At 38.4% G+C, this 17,428-nt stretch overlaps 1 protein-coding gene and 1 pseudogene across 2 annotated transcripts; both read right to left on the reverse strand.

The window, feature by feature from the left end:
- Window positions 1-1,170: 1,170 nt before the first annotated feature.
- On the reverse strand, window positions 1,171-8,541 carry LOC148844649 (uncharacterized; annotated as a pseudogene). The gene is made up of 5 exons (XR_016102439.1): window positions 8,161-8,541; window positions 7,941-8,016; window positions 6,527-6,566; window positions 3,741-4,640; window positions 1,171-2,448 (listed from the first exon to the last, which is right to left on the reverse strand). The product of XR_016102439.1 is annotated as an uncharacterized LOC148844649 (transcript).
- A 5,664-nt stretch (window positions 8,542-14,205) lies between these two features.
- LOC148844650 (peroxidase A2-like) lies at window positions 14,206-17,063 on the reverse strand. The gene is made up of 4 exons (XM_088955658.1): window positions 16,557-17,063; window positions 16,157-16,348; window positions 15,015-15,180; window positions 14,206-14,777 (listed from the first exon to the last, which is right to left on the reverse strand). The coding sequence occupies exons 1-4, from the start codon at window positions 16,764-16,766 to the stop codon at window positions 14,359-14,361; spliced, it is 987 nt and encodes a 328-aa protein (XP_088811784.1). The 5' UTR covers window positions 16,767-17,063; the 3' UTR covers window positions 14,206-14,358.
- Between the last annotated feature and the right edge of the window lie 365 nt (window positions 17,064-17,428).

Genomic DNA, 17,428 nt, shown 5'->3' on the forward strand with positions numbered 1-17,428 from the left:
AACCAACCCAATTATTAATTCCGACATAATCATGGAAGCGAAACCTTTATAATTGGCTCAGTCTGTTCGGGCCCATTGGGTAGACCTAAATCATTGACAGCCCTTCCAAGAAACAGAAGATGGGATGGCTGGTGCTACAACAAAGTTGGTATCTCTTTTTCTTCTCCATTGGGATCTGCTCTTCTAGGTAAGGACCTTTCTAACCCATACTCAATTCAAACTTTTGCTATTGTAGCATATGATTATGTCGTGCAATGTTGATTTTGGACTCGCACAAATTAATAAATACTTCTAAAGCAATTTCAGCCTTGTCATTGCTGGCGCATTCTTATGAGTTCACATTGCCAATTGTGGTATCAGGATAGACTACGATCTTGTAAGCCAATGTTATTTGTATATGCTAAAGATTTTTTAAGGACTGCCATTTCTTTATTGCCATTGTTGTCCTTGCAATTTTTCTTAGTTTTTAAACTCATCTGGACATCTTCAGGCATTGGAACTTTTGGGAGATTGCGTTGGTGAAGATGATCTAAGCTTTCAAATTGGAGCAGTGATGAACCATGCCCTCGCATCCAGTGGAGCCTAGAATGAGCTAGAATAACCAGCTTCCTCTATATTCACTTCTTGAACTATTTTTTTCTCCACCTCTTTTTGACTGGATTTTTTTGACAGGTAAATGTCATGGGCACGCAAAGGAGACTCAAACGTGATACGGATTCAGAAGTGGCATAGGTATGAACTTCTGGTTTCTCTCTTAGAATTACTGCATGTTGGATTTGGCAACAGAAATATACTCACAGAGAATGGAATTTGTATAATGTTCTGAAAACAATCACCAGAAATAGAATTTCTGAAATTCTAGTAGCTCTTCATCGTAAATTCATAAAATACACTATAAGGATCAAGTTCAGCAACAGTTGACAATGGTTTCTTGGCAGTTTCATTTAGGATAATTTTTCCATCTAAATGCACCACAACCCAGCCCAGTTCAACCAAAGTTCTGGTGAGATGAAAAGTTTTAAAAGCCCTGGTAAACTCAGACAGATAATAGTCATGTATGAAGTTTGGGGTAACTAGGTGTAATGGCTCACGTCTGCTTCTCTTCCGAAATCAGCATATGAAAAACATGCGGGCAACCATTTCCAGCAACAGATGATATTTGAAAGATAGTTGAAGATGGGATAAATATTTTCCATTAACAGTATAGCATTTTCATCTGTTACATACAGAATTTGACATTTTCTTTGTCTGCACATAGCATATCAACATTTGTGTACATGCATCATGAAAGAATACATAGTGGACTACAAGTTGGCTTGCACCGCTATCAAAACCAAGTTTTGTGTGATTCTGCAAGATTGATGAGAAGATACAATGCCCTTGCTACTATCTACAACTGGTGAGTAGAAAATGATCCTTTTCCTTTGCAGTTTCTTAGGAGTAGATGCAGCTGCTGCAACATCAAAAGTTGTCACTCCAATGGAAAATCAATGAAATACCACAGCACTGTCATATCTATAAACAAATCAATAAACACAGGCCATCCGTTGCCACGTCTTAGTTAAGGCCACTCTATATGGATTTACATTCTGTGGACGTATCCCGAGCTGAATAAGTGACTGTTTCTTGCATCTCATAGGTGCTTTTGCCCCAAATTTACATGTATGCATAAGATACATGGATTTGGTAGCAGTCCAGAGGCTTTCTGATGAGACTTCTGTGTCTCTCAACACCATCCGGCTTCTTCTGATGGTAGCAGCAGATCCATGTTGGTCATTCATAACTACTCCTGGTATCTGTAACACATTGGGATAAGCACTCAGATTTTGCTTTTGATAAATCTTCTCCAGACTCTCCACTGGTATCTCATCCCTCTTTGTATCCGATGTTTGGATCACTTCCTGTTCTTTCATGGTATTCAGTACTCTAGTGGCCTCACTCACCAAACCAATGGCACGCCAAGCCTCTGCTACAAGTTGGATAGTGTTTTCCTCAGGCAAGACACCCACCTCTTCCATGGTTTGGAGCATCTCTTCTGCTTTCCATGGCTGTTTTGCTTCTCCATATCCCCATATCAGGGTATCAAATGTCTTCAAATTGGGAGAAACACCAAATTCACACATCTTCTCAAAAACTCTCATTGCATATTCCATTTTGGATGCACTGCACCACCCACTGATTATAGTAGTAAAAATTACAACATTAGGGACTACATCTGATTCAACCATGGCTGTCAAGAGTGCCTCAGCCTTCTCAGGTTCTCGTGCACACACAACCTTTTGCAAGAATGCTGTATGCATGGGTATCAGGTTCAATACCGGCCTTCAACATGTCATCAAATATCTCCCTGCATCTATCCATGAGTCCTGCTGCACTCCATGCATTCAAGATAGTGCTAAATGTTATCACATCTAGTTTGACGCCAAATTCTTCCATCAATGTTAGAACCTGCCCAAATAATAACCATCATAACTCCTAGCAAAATTTAGTGGTTTGTGAGGAAAACACAGTTTCTGAAAATTCAATAACTTATAAATCCATAATAGCATGATCAAGTTGAAATTTAAAAAGTGGAAATTGGAAAATTTGATAAGAAGAATGAAAGAAAGAATTTAAAAGAAAAAAAATTAATATATTGGAATGCAAATACAAACAGGTAATTTGCTTTATAACCTAGATATAGACACAAGTTGGTGCTCAATAACCCTTACAATATTTTAATTACAAGCAAACTGGTTATGGAAAAGACACCGTTTAAAATTGATAAAGCCATGCTGGCTTTAAAGTCATTATCAGATTAAATCCTATAATAATCAAACAAATATCGTAGAACATATTCCAAATTGTTTGAATTTTAAAATAAAGACACCCAGATCAAGAGAATCAAGATCTATTGTGCTACATATTGAAAGTGATTCAATGATGTTGGCGGGAGCTTTTAATAGGAAATGGTAATTGATCTTGGGTGTTAGTGGGATAGATAAGTAAAATCCAAGATATGTCCATAGAACAAGCATTTACAGGGAAGAGAACAAAATAGCAGACACACTTGCAAATATATGAGCAATGGAGCAAAGCAAAAGGATATTTCACACAGTAGGTGATCTTCTGTGTTTGGAAAGAGGGCATTAATCTACAGATAATGTGGGGTTTACTGACATAAGAGAATGGTAACAATGAAAGGTTCAGATCCATAGGTTCGCCAATGGTACACCAGTTGATTGATACAGTAGGAATAGGACAATGCATTTGAGAATTACGGTTATCATAATCCATTGGAGTAAGGGAGAGTAGTGAAAGAAATACTTTGATACTTTGATGTATAGGAGTTGTAAGCTAAGGCCTAGTCCCCCTCACCAAGGTTGTAAACCCTTTTTTTAATGCATAAAATTTAATGATCCAACCAACCCAGAGCCCTGGGAATTCCAGTGTAAAAAAATAAAAAGATCTATTTCTATTGTGTAAACATCTGAATGTAAAGCATTGAATGCCATGGTATGTCAAAACCTAGAGACTTGGGAACCTTTACCACTTAAAATAGTTAAGCTTTTGAACTAAGAACCATGTCAATGAGTCAAACGGAAAATCATAATGGCATCAATGAGTCTGGTGCATTATTCTAATGAGAACCTTCCGAATCTGGAAGTAATAAATAATGCATATCAAGGAACAATATAGAACTAAATGACAAATATCACAATCAATTAAAAAATGACAAATAATTGCATATCAAAACTCACCTCATCCACGCCATCTGTGTCTGTGGTATCTAGGAAACCTTTGATCAGTGAGTTGAAAACAACAAGATTTGGATGTATTCCAAGATCCTTCATCCTGTAAACAAATCTCAAAGCATCCTTCATATTACCCTCTTTACAATACCCATTTATAATGATACCACAAGTTCGTTCATTGGGCTGCACCTTGTTATTCTGCATCTCCAATATCATCCTTTCAGCCATCTTAGTGTCCCCATTCTGAGCATAAGCTCTTGCCAGTGTGTAATCAGGTTGCAAACCAGATGCCACCATCTTATACACCATATTCCATGCTTCTTTAAAGTTGTTCTTGTTACACCAAGCTCTAACAAGGATATTATATGTTCTTTGGTTGGGTTTTAAATTTTCCTCCCGGGACATTAGATCTAGTAGTTTCAACAACTCTTCAGGCCTACCTGCAATTCCATATCCTTTGATCAAGGTGTTGAAAGTGCTTGTTGTAGGTTTAGATTTGCTCCCTTTCATCTTCCAAAAGGTTTGCACGGCTTCCTCAAAATTTCCAGATTCTGAGAAAGCATTGATAATGGCATTAAAAAAAATTGAATCAGGTTTCATCCCACTCTCTTCCACTTTAGAGATGAGTGAAGGGATTGACTTGAAGCGCTTCAGCATGGTCAAGGCAGTTAAGAGAGTTGTGTATGTTATCAAGGATGGCCTGTGGCCCTCTTCTATTAAGCCATCAAAAATGAATTGCACTTCATGGGGTTTCCCTCTTTCAATCAAAATGTTCATTAGTTTTGTTTTTGAGCGAACTGTTTGGCAGCTACCTTTGCTCAAGCACACAAAGCAGTGGGATTGAATTTGGGAACCAAGGGAACTTGAAATTGGACGTAGGTGACTCTTCTCACTTGAATGTGGTTCCTGTCAAATTGAAGAACCATCAAAATTTGACCCCTAAAACAATGTATGCAATTTTCATTGATTAACTATAACTATGACATAATTTATCAAAAAAACTATAACTATGACATAGACGCATATTTGAACTCAGAAACAACTAGGAATCTGTTCAAATTTCCAATTCTGAGTTAGCCATTGTGATGAAAGGTCTACTCTGTTTACTTTTCAAGGGATAGACCTTCTAGCCCTTCTTGGACGTCCCCGCCTTTTGGATCCATAAAACTGAATTCTGAAGGCTGTAGCGTGGGGAATCCAGGGCCTTCTAGAATTGGGGATGTGTTCAGGAATGAGGAGGGGATTATTTTAGCTTTGTTTTCAGGCCCTATTGGAGAAGGAGACTCACTTAGAGCTAAGATCTTTGCGGCTCTGGAAGGTATCCAAAAAGCTAGGGACCTGAGCATCAGGAGTTTGATCCTTGAAGGTGATTCAGAGGTGGTGATTAGATGGCTAAAGGAAGATAACAGCAGCTTGTGGAGGTTTAGCAATGAAAGGAAGAAATTTAAATGGCTTACTAGGGGTATTGAGGTGAAGTACGACTGGGTGAAAAGAAATGCCAACTCACTTTCTAATGGTCTAGCCAAACAAGGGGCGAATAGGGATTCTTTATTTTGGGCTAATTTCTAAGTCTTTTCTTGTATTCTAATGGTGGGGAGCTAAGTCATTTTATCTCCCCCTTTCTTGTACTTAAATTTCACTTCTTTAATAAAAGTTTTCAGTTACTGATCAAAACAAAAGATAAGTTCCACCATTGGACTAAGGTAAACATTGGTGGATTTGGTTATCAGGGCTGACCCAATATAGTTGACTAGATGATGTTCTTGTTGAACAACAAGTGTTTCTGCACTTGAACTGGAAATTAGTATAAAATGATGGAAAAATAACCACTTTTCATAAAAATCCATATTTGAGTTCCATATTAATCATGGTTTAAGGTTTTATTCAGAAAATCATTTTCTATTTTAATTCCAGATATATATATATATATATATATATATATATATATATATATATATAAATGTGGAGGCATGACACAGGGCACTCCATGAGACCATTTTTCCCTTCCCTATATTGCATCTCCAAAACCCAGCTTTTGTAAATTACTAAATTTCCTATCTTTTTCTTTTTTTTTTTCTTTCCATTTGTTTAAGAGGGAGACAAAAGAGAGTTGAAAGAGGTAGACTGTCCACCGTTGTTTGTTCTAACCAACAACAAACCTGGGGGGAAAATGGCCTCATAGGTTCAAAACTGCTGGAATGCTAACGGAAAGAGCTAAGTGTTGGAATCTGAAAGTAAAGGCTAGCTCTCTATGGTACAAGGTAGTTCTCTGTATTTTACCCTTAGTTTTTATACATGCAACTTTCATACAGTTCCACAAGTTGGCCAAAAAGAAATTGGCTGTTTGGGCCAACCCATATCATATGAGTAATACTTCAAAATTAAACAAAAACCATATAAACCATTCTGCTTGGTATTGAAGAATCACACACCAGAAGAAAATGCTAATTCTTTGATTCAAGTTGTTGCAATGGCCATTGATTTCAAATACAGAAGTGTATAGAGGAAACGGAGGCATGGTGAAAATATAAGGAAAGGTATTCTAAGATTTTGTACATTATAAAAAATCACACAAGTAACAAGAAGACACATGATGAGAAGGGGCAGTATATGTAGCTGTATAATTCCAGAACAATAAGAAACCACCAAAAACGAGAAAGTAATAATTTAATACAGAAAATTTCCTTCAGTAATCTAAAAAACACAAAAAGGGAAAGGCGGATCAGATATCATGAACACAATTACATAAAAATGTAATTAGATAAACCAACTAGCCAGCTTAGAAGCCATACCTAAATATACTTTATGAAGTGCTTGAATATGATGAGTTCCCTGAAATGGAAAAGTTAAAAGAGCATTTCCAGGGATTAAGAAGCAAAAGTAAAATGCATGGGGAAACACAAATTTCCATTCTAAATAGGAAAAAACAGCTGGACAAAAGGTTCATACTGTCCTAAAATAATAAACAAAAAGATAAAACTTTTTATAGTCCTTTTGTTGCTATGCTACACAGACTTGATGTGGGTATTGGGTCTCAGGTGAGGTTATGTGTCGAAGAGTCAGATTCATTTGACCTCAAAACCTTTGGGTACAGGGAGTCAGCTATGTTCACTCAAGCTTTCATCAAGTAGCTTTTGTTGGGTGTTCTCTAACTAAGTTGGTATATACACAATCTGTCAAATTCTCACATTGAACAAACAGATACCGACTTGGTGGATCCGAGACACATTCCATGCTTATACCAATGTCATATTCTAACACAGGTACTTGAGGTAAAATCAAGGACCTGGGTATCACTGATTAAATGACATGATTTCTAGTGTAAATGAAAAGAGGGAGATATTTGCAAATAGATTATATTTATTCAGCTAAATAATTGATGAAAATTGTATTTGGGGGTGGGGGGACCTCCATGTGGACAAAAAGTGGCCAATATAATTCCAGAATCAAAATAAATACATAATTATGTTCATAAATAGTATTGGCTAGACTTCATTGTTTCAGACATAAAACAAGATAGTAACACATGAAAACGCTGATGATGGCAATGGTGCTGGTGGCAACAATGAAAATAATAGAGTTACATGCAATATGGGTTTGATATAATACAAGATGTGGCAATGGAAAAAAAGGAAAGAAAAAAAGGGAAAGGTCAAAACAAACAAACTAGAGCAGATTGCTACGATTTAAAATCCATAAAATGTTACATACAAATGTAATTAGGTCTCTAAACCAACGTAACAATTCAATACATCAGAAAAACCATGCTGATAGTGAACCCAAATCCTCAAACGACTGTAGTTTATATTGGGTTTTATCTTTTCTTCTCCCTCCTTTTCCTGGTTTACACATTGGGTTTCATCTGACTGAACCAAACCTGACCCGCCCAGTGCAAACGTGTATTAAATCTTGCAATTACCAGTAACATATACTCTTAAATCGATCAACACGACCAAAAACAGCATCAAAGGACTTAACTCCTAGCAAGTTTTTGCTTCTTTATTCATCAACTTTTACACATTGAGTGTGTAAGGAACCAGAAGTAGGCAAAGGACAAAGAATCAGAAGTAAAAAAGTACGACAAACATAACAAACAGTAATTATGATAAACCAATCAAACCCATACGGGATCCATTAACTGAATGCAACAAACATCCAATCTTATTCTCAATCTCGAAACTAAAAGCCAGGTAGGTGGAAACATACGCAAAACCGAGAACCCCAACAAGCTAAATTATGAAGTATCAAGTACGTTAGATCCATTAACCCCATAATCTGCAAGCTGCAAGAAAGTGGAATTCAAGTATGAAATAAGGCCACATTTTGCACTGAAGTACTTTGGAACACCAAAGCCAAGTGTATTATATCCTTTAAAAGAAAACACATATGGAAGTATAAATCTTGAAGATAAATATATAAAACTTACAGATAAATTTACATGTTACTAAAAGCAGACACGATATGCAAATGAACAATTCAAGCCCATAAAGAAGGGAAATGAATGTTGAAGCCATCATCCATAGAAAAGGAAATTTATACCCAGAAATGGTTAAGCAAATACATTGATTCGCAGCAGATGAAGAAAAAATAGAAAAGTGAGGGAAGGGAGATAAGGAAATGGGGAAAAAAGTAACTTCTGTTAACTGACAATTGAAGCCAAAACTCTTAACAGAATCTGGAACTTACACACAAATGCCCAAAAGACATTGTGACTAAATCTGGAAGGATACCAAAACTTTCAGGAAATATTGTGACAATAAGTAGATGTGGAAAAATATCAGTTAAACATTCTTCTACTTGCAGGGAACTTTGCAATATTCACATCTGGAGCCCTCGGGTAAGCAGCTCTTCCTCTGGAAGATGAGGCAGATAGGGTACTCATCCAATCCATCTCTACAGCACCATCCGCAGCCTGGTTTCCTGATAGTGCTCCAGCGGCAACGTCTGAAAAAGAAACTCTAGCGTCGGGTGGTGGAGGCTGAGTAAAGAATGGAGGTCGTTGATTAAGGTGTGGAGGCGGCTGAGAAAAGTGTTGACAGTCAGTAAGGTCATATCGAACAAGATAATTAGAGTGTGGACACTGAGAAAGGTGTGGTGGAGCTGGTTGGTTAAAGTGTGAACACTGAATAAGGAATTTAGAAGGAAGATTAAGGTCTGGAGGACGCTGAACATAGTCTAGGGCATGGAAATTGAAACTTGAAGGAATGTCTGGGGCAGGCTGATTGAAGTGCGAAGGATACCGAGCAAGGTATGGAGCTGACCGATTAAAGTGCTGAGAGCGCTGAGCATGGTGTAGAGCAGGCTGATCAAAATGTGGGGGCTGCTGAACAAGGTGTTGAGCAGGCTGATTGAAATGTGAATGATGCAGAATATGGTTCAAATATTCCTGAGCTATACTTGCAGTAGACGTAAAGTAATAATATTCAGTGTCTCTTTGTTCTTGAATTCTCAAAAACTGCATGTGAAGATAACGCTGGTTAACCTCTGCTTCAGTACTGGTAGAAGGATCACCCTGCGTGAAATCCATTGTAACCAGCTCTGTATTCTGCCACGAAAAGTGATATGGATATTCTCCCGTGCCTCTAATAATTCGAATAGGCATTGAACCAGGAGGAGCAATCATCGACATGGTGGCAGAAAAATGATGTCCAGGCCACCCTCCCGTCATTTCAAAATCTCCATCGGACAATTCCAAAAACTCAAAGGTGGGGAATGCCCCAGGAACGTTCTGGCTGGTCCCCTCGCTACGACGTCCATGAGGCCTAGGAGGGATTATCAGCCTCGGCTCCGCTGCTGCATTCTCCTGCTCCTCCGTCGAATTGATTCCACGACCATAAATTGGTATGATGTCTGTATCTTCGAAGTCTCCTTTGCAAACGGGACATTCATTGAAATCCGAGTGAATATACAGCCACCGATAAAGACATGGCCAACAGAACAAGTGGCCACAACGGGTGATTACTGGGTCCTTCGCCATGTCCATGCATATATTGCATTCGAAAAAACTCCCGCCATCGCAAGTATTCTCGTTGTCGTGATCGTTGCCAATCTCCAATACGTGGGTTGTCGCATGACCGGCAGCATTGCCATTGACGTAGATGTCTCCTTCTCCCGCTGTTACATTGCACTGCCTAGACTGCTGCAGTGACCCCTGCCACCTACAACATCGCCAATCGCTTCTCCCACCGGCAACTGACGCTCAGGATCGAACATAGTAGCTTCAATCCGCTCATGTGTTACAGGACACAGGTTTTCAGGTTCCGACGCCATCAATTGCGATGATGTTTGATCGTATTCAGCATCGAAAGGTCCAACATTCAAATCAAGTTCCCTTATCCTCCTATTCTCCATTACTAAAAAGTAAGAATGAAATCCAAATCCAACCTAGAAGACGGCCAAGAACGCCAAATCACTCAGGACCGCAGCGACACTTCTACTAAAGAGAGAAAAAAAAAAAACATAACGGTTTAATTAAAAAATCGTCTTTCTTTTTGAAATATTAAAACCAAACAAACTTAATTAAATTCCTAAAAAATACTAGAAAACGTAATCTACTGCAAATATCATGCTTAAAGGTAAAAGAAAAACGAATTAATCTAATGCTTAATTAAAACTAAAAACCAAAGAATGAAAGAACATCCAACTTCCGTACCCGAAAAAGAAAAGAAAGGATGCTCCCTCTCAATAGAGATAAGTTGAACGAATCCTGGAACTGGAAGAAACCCAGAAATCTAACAGGGAGACCTGTCTCAGCTCCGCCCAAGTGGTACATGGATTGGAAGCTGTATGGGGGTTAAATAAGCAGAGTCACTCTCCGACTGACTGAAATTTCCTATTCCGATCACGGCTTTTCTTCTCCTTAGTTCCCTTCCAATCTAAAAACCTTGCTTCATTATGACTCACCATTACCAAAATCTCTGGCCTTGCCCACTTGCTGCAGCCTTTCGCTGGCTGGCTTTAGGATTTAGAAAACTGCTTCCAAGTTTTTTGTATGAATCTTTCCCGCACGATTTTGGTAGGTGCCAAACGGTAAATTAGCAACTTCCAAAAAAAGATTGCCTTCATTCTGACTCATCCAAGATAGTTTAACGTAGAGTTCCTATCCCTCCGATTGGAACAAATCGTTAAGAGAAGGACCTCTCACTTCTGTGCCAATGGGCCCATGGCCCACGGCTACCTAGTGTGTACGTTAGAAAACATCACACGGTCGTGATGAATGAAGTGAAGCATGTAGTTGGAGATCCATCTATAAAAAAAAAAAAAAAATCCGAGCCATTCAATGCAATTGCCAAGATCAATCTATTGAATCCATGGTCTGTTTGGTCTCCACGGAATCAATTTAGAACTGTCGTTGAGTCGGATTGGGCTCGGGACAGACTACTCCGACAGTCCCAAATAGGCCCTTTTTAGTCGGTTACATATCTCAGATCCAGAAATCGGATCTGACCTGAGATCTATAATTACCGTGATGATAACAATTTAAAAATATGTTTTGATAATATAACCTTAATCCATTTTGGGCCTTTATTTATTATTAACTGACTAGAACATACACTTATGAAATGCATAAATAATTTATTATATATAATATTTACCCAAAATCGGTTGAATTTGAATAGGATTAAATATTCAATTATTTAATCAAATTTGAATTCAGTTTTCATTTTCCAATATATATATATATATATATATATATATATATATATATATTGAAGATTTCAATTATGTTTCATTCATTCAAGAGATTAGTACAAATAGATACCAACCAGGCCAAATAAAGAACAAAAAAATAGAAATACATTATCAAGAACAACAAAACAACTAGATGGAAATAGGAGAATTAGAAGAACTTCTGCAATCAAATTTGAATTAGAATTGAAGTCTTGCTTGATTCAATCCAAATTTGCTTTGTTTACAGTTACACCATGTTCGGGTCATGGCTGAGCTGGCCTTACGAGACATGTAGTCACCTAGTTATCGCCCGACCGCGATGGCCTAGCTCAGGCACGTCGGCATAGCTTGGCCAAGCTACGCAATTATGGTGTCTCCCCATCTTCTCCTTTCAGCCACGTCAACTATACATCACGTGAATGAGCACAACTACGGATAAAGAGGAATAAGGAAGACGATTCCACTGGGGAATGGGACTCTATCCCGAATACCTCAGCGTCTAACTTCATCCTAACAACCCCAGAAGCCCAATCTGAACAAGACACAGATCTTCGGCTATAAAAAGGTACTCCATGCTCGAGGTAAGGGATCCCCAACTTCTAACACCCATACTACTAATTAACTCGGACCAACATCCCTATAGATCGGCTCGCCATCCATCACATCCTATTGACTTGAGCGTCGGAGTACCTACCCAAGGATAACTCCTCGGCCCTCTGACTCCTCCTTTCTTGGTCACAAGTCTTGAAGCGTGGCCTCGTCCTTGTAGCTCGGCCCTGCCTGTTAGCAAGGATTATCTGATTGTTCCCCTTAGTTCGTGCACAACCTCGGATTGAGCAACATCATATTGGCACCGTTTGTGAGAAAGACACAAAAAGCCTTCCCCGAAAATCTCGTTCCTTGCCACACGATTAAGAAAAAGATTAAGATGCCTAAAAACCAATCTGAACGATCAACTGAACATTCCCCGTCTCGGGAGAACTGACACCATGACTACCCGCACCAAGAAGTCCCACAACCTTCGACCGCGGTAGATCAAGCGCAATTCCGAGTCATGCAGGAAAAGGTTGATAGGATCTTCGAACTCATGCAAGCACTAGGATTTGTTGTGCCACCCAATTGGGTTGTCCCCCCTCACACCCCAATGCGCACAAAGGATGATCCTCGGACCTCGGACCCTAAAGCGCGTTGGCCAGACATAAGGGGAGAGTGGTCTAAGCATTTGAGGCAAGACACAACCTGAAGGCCCGCCGCCACTGCCCATTCCCGCGGATGGGACTACCGTAGCCAAACACACCAGTCAGCGCGCATCCCCGCCAGAGAAAAACTCGAAAAAAGGATATCACCCTTCATGGTCTCCATCGCCAAGTCAAGTTCGGTCAAGGATCACCGCACACGACCCAAAAGGGAGGTCGTACACATTGCTAATTAGCTCGAACCAGCATCCCTATAGCTCAGCCCAGACATCCACCACCTCCTACTGACTTGAGCATTAGAGTACTTACGTAATTTAACCTTTCACTCCAAAGTTATTTTGTTGAAATTGCAAAATATTTTGTAAAGTTTGGATTTCATTTAAAGTAAACAAAATTAAAATGAGCAGAGTTCAGGCTAAAAAAATTAGGAATAGCCTTTTTAAATTCTGAAAGATTTAATGTATTTCAAAGAGGAGTAATAGTAAAATATACACAAATACATTCTAAAAGAATAGGATTTGGGGACTAAATTATACCAATACCCTTTTGCTCTTTGGATAATTCGAGTATTCGACCAACTTTCCATTTTTGAAAAATGATATCGACTTTCATGTCAATATAGGGTTCCAATATAGGGCCCAACAGAGATCCCAATAGTCATTGCATTTTGTTTTTGTATTTTAAGGGGGGTAGGGGGTTGGTCAATAGAATTTTGGTTCTCATTGATCAAGATACCTAGCAATTGTTTTTAAAATTGGATTGGACTAGATGGTTGGACTGTAAAATCGGGAACTGGTTAGGTGACCGATTCCGTTTCCCCCCAAAACCGAATTTTCTCAAAAGATGTTAATTTTTGTAAGCAAACCGCTGAACCGGGCGGTTAACCGTTTGAATGATTTTGACTGTTTTTTATTTTTTTGTCAGAATGGACTGACCGTTTGACCCGATAACCAGACCCCTGACCGTTTCAATCTCCGGGTCAGTTTTACAAACCATATACCTAACATTTGAATGAGATAAAATTGTCTTTTTTAATAATAACTTTTTATAGCTAAAATAATCATTTTCTTATATACCTTAGAAATAAAAGAACATGAATAAATCAAACGGGGACTTAGAATAATTCAAAGACGTAATACTTTCCTGCCAAATGCTTGGGCAACTGTAATCTTCGTCTGATTAACAAAATGGAGTTCTTATTGGTAAATGATAAGATGGAACCATTCATTGTGATTTGTGAAGAATAAAAGACTCACTTCCACGCATTTTTGGCAAATTTCTTTCTTGACATTTCTTATTTCAGGGGATTAATGGTATCAAGATATATTTCTATTTGGATATTTTATTTGGGATATTGAAATCATACTCATAATTTAATGTCATGGATATTGATAGGAATTGATTGAAACTTGAAAATGTATAGCTTTGGGTAATTTAGGTTGTCTTTAAAATTTAAATAGAGGATGGATTAACTGAACTTGATAATTGTAGGTTGGCATGATCAAATTAATTGAATACAAACATTCCAGGTAGCAATGCCAATATCAAACACCACAAAATACACTTGTTCAATGCTTAATCAGCCTAATTACCAACAAAAGACGTTTGATATCAAAGCATGGTGTTTTGATATAAAATGCCAATTATCTCTCTAAACATTTGAGCCTGATGAAATTACAAAATATGATACCAAGCAAAACCTTAATAAACTAACCTAGTAAGCTTGTCCAAAACCAAACAAGTATAAAGCTAGCTAGCTAGCTTCCATTAACCTTTTTGCAATCCGATCGAATCTGACCGCTGGAGCCTGTTAATGGGCTAATATTACCCATATTTATCATGGATTGGGCAAAGCTTTGAAAGAATGCAGTCTGGTTAGCGCTGAAGTTGTTAACAATGGAGATGGTGGCAGCTCCACTGGTAGAAAACAACTCTTGATCCGATAGAAGAAGGCCTTGGTTGTTTTCAAGGTTGGAGAAGTAGTTGTTGTCGAAAGTGTCGGGCGTTGTGGGATCCAGATTGGCCAATGTTGTTCCACTCCCATTTTGAGGACAGGTCTGTTGGAGGGTAGCCAAGTAGGAAGAATTTAGTGTTGGGTCCGGGTTACCGCTGCCGCTAAAGTTGTATAGACGACTGCTGAAGGTTCGACATTGAGCACGTCCAAATGTGTGGGCACCTACACAACCTCCGTCATTGGTTATTTTTCCACTACTTTACTTTTTTTTTTTTTTTTGTAATTCTTTGATTAGTAGGAATGTCAACCGGGTGGGTCGCCAATTCCTGATAGGGATCCGAATTAAAATTATTTTTAAAAATTGATTTACTTAAAACAAGTGAAATTTTTTAAATGGCAACATATAACTGCAAATTCATATCTAGAAATTAATATATAGATAGATAGATATAAACATACCAGATAAAGCGACAAGATCAGTGGTGTCGAGGCCCACAGCTGAAAACTTAGCTGTAATTTCCGTTAAGTTTTCGAAAGGAGATGGAATGGAGGTGTTGGCTCCAGCTTGGTTGGCTGTTGTGCTATCTCTCCTCCCTAATAGCACATTCCATGATGGACCCCCTGCCTGCACCCATACAAATACTATCTATATTAATGGAGTTAAACATTAGACCGGACTTTGGGTTCGGCTTATGAACATGCATCTTGCACTGTTTCGGGTTTGGTTTAGATTTGGAACTGAATTCATTCAGATTTTAGCAAAAGCTCGACCCAAGGCCAGCCATGCACAAAGTATAAATAACCACTATGTTCACACCTGTCCCTCAATTACCTCCCACCTATTATATAGAAACACATTTTTGAGACAGAAGTTAGCAAGATGATTATGTGAACAAGTGACAATGGTACTTTCTTTTAATATTAAATTAGAAATGATTTTTTTTTCTTTTATGTAAAGTTGTAAACTGTGGTTTACTTTATATATATAAAAAAAAAAATTGTATTATAAATCCAAACTTCTCTTTAGGTTTTTTATCTTTCCTTTTTCCAACCAAACATAACCTTAGCGTGCTCCCCCAACATGCCTATCAGATCTGGTGCTTTATTTCATGAGAAATATTCCCAAAACAAAAGGTTGCAAGAGGCTCTTCGAACCGTGTGAGCACTCTGGCTTGTCACTGACCGACGCCGAACTCCTTTTTCTAATGGTCGACGGGAGGAAATTGAAACCAAATATGATCAGAAAAATTGGAAATCCTCACTTCATCACTGGGTTCTCGTATATAAAATTAACAATACACTGGGTTCAGTGTTTGTTTTTTTTTTTTTTCTTTAATTTTCGAAAATTTCAAATTTCCAACATCTTAAAACCCGCATACATAGTTAAGAAAAATGGAGGACAACATGACCCAGTCCAACTTGGTAAAATTGGTTAATCTCAGTTAGATTCAGATCAAGTCTTGGTTGATTTTATTACCTTAGAGACCTGTTTCTGGTTAACCATGACATAACTCGGCGATTCAACCGAGTCTGGACCTGATGATTCTCCAACCATGTCTGAAATTTGAAACATGAATACAAGAGGAAGGGAGCAAGCATACCAAAGATACAGAAGCTTCTGCTGCAAGGGCGAGAATATCTGCACAGGAGACAACGCCAGGGCAAGAAATCTCTAAAGCAGTCTTGATGTTGTCGACAACATCGAATCCCCTTGTTGAGTTCGCATTGGGTGCAGCATCTTTCTCGCTCTGTATACTGCCGCTGTTGTCCAGCAGTATCGACCCATCGCATCCCTATAATATATATATATATATATATATATATATATATATATATCCAGGAACGTAACAAGAAACAAACAAATGGGATGGGTTTCATCAGCTTTAATTAATTTACAACACAAATTAGCAGGCGGCAGGCGGTAAATATATTTGCCACCTGGCAACCTTTAATTTCTAGGCTAGCAAGCTAGCATGAGCAAAGTAATTCAAATTAACTTACATTAACAAAACAATCATGGAAGTGAAGTCGAATGAGGCTAGCACCGTTTCGAGCATCAGACTGTAAAGCCTGCTGGATGACTCCACGCACAATGCTCGACACATTCGGGCAGGAGCTAGAATAGAATGTTGCATTCAACTGAGCACTCGACCTCTCCAACAAGAATAATAATACCAGGAGAAGAGCTGCCACCCTTAACTGAGAAGACATAATTCTGTTTTTCTAGCTCTCCCTCCGGTCAGTAACAAATAAACCTGGATCTCTATTTCATTAAGCTGCTTTTCTGAGACCAGGAACTACCTTTTTATAGAGACATATAGTCCATACTTGATGTTCTACTTATTCACAACTATTTAGCAACTGGGGGATTTTTTTTTCATTAACAAGAAGGAATCCAAGTAAAGAACTTATGACCGTAGAGTTAGTCAGAAAGGAAGGAATATATTGTTAATGGGAGTAAGTAACCTACTTTAATTTAATAGTGAAGTGGAGGGGTCTCTCCAGTCTGCGTCAATTGAATTTGAAGCTTATGGTTTATAGACAACATTTCCTTACTGCTTAAAAGGTCTTACATGCGTACAGAGTCAAGATTCCAGCACTCCAGCGATGATATAAAAGACTTGTTACCTCATTGCTTTCTCACTAGCTTGGACGCGTTTTTGAGTAATTGGCTAGCAAAAAGTACGTGTCTTTGTAGTTTTGTTTAACGTGATTTTCGAAGAAGATGTAGAGTAAGATGGATGAACGAGTTCATGTATTTGACTCATTCCTCGTCTGTTTCTCCTCCGCAATCAGAGGAAGTTTCCTTTGGCTTTGAGGTTGTTTGTCTCTTCTTTAGTGATGTTTGGTCACATTTTCAACCTTACTAGAAC

The sequence above is a fragment of the Nelumbo lutea genome, chromosome 7, assembly GCF_056320005.1.
Source record: "Nelumbo lutea isolate HS-2025 chromosome 7, American lotus-T2T, whole genome shotgun sequence".
Classification (NCBI taxonomy): Eukaryota; Viridiplantae; Streptophyta; class Magnoliopsida; order Proteales; family Nelumbonaceae; genus Nelumbo; species Nelumbo lutea.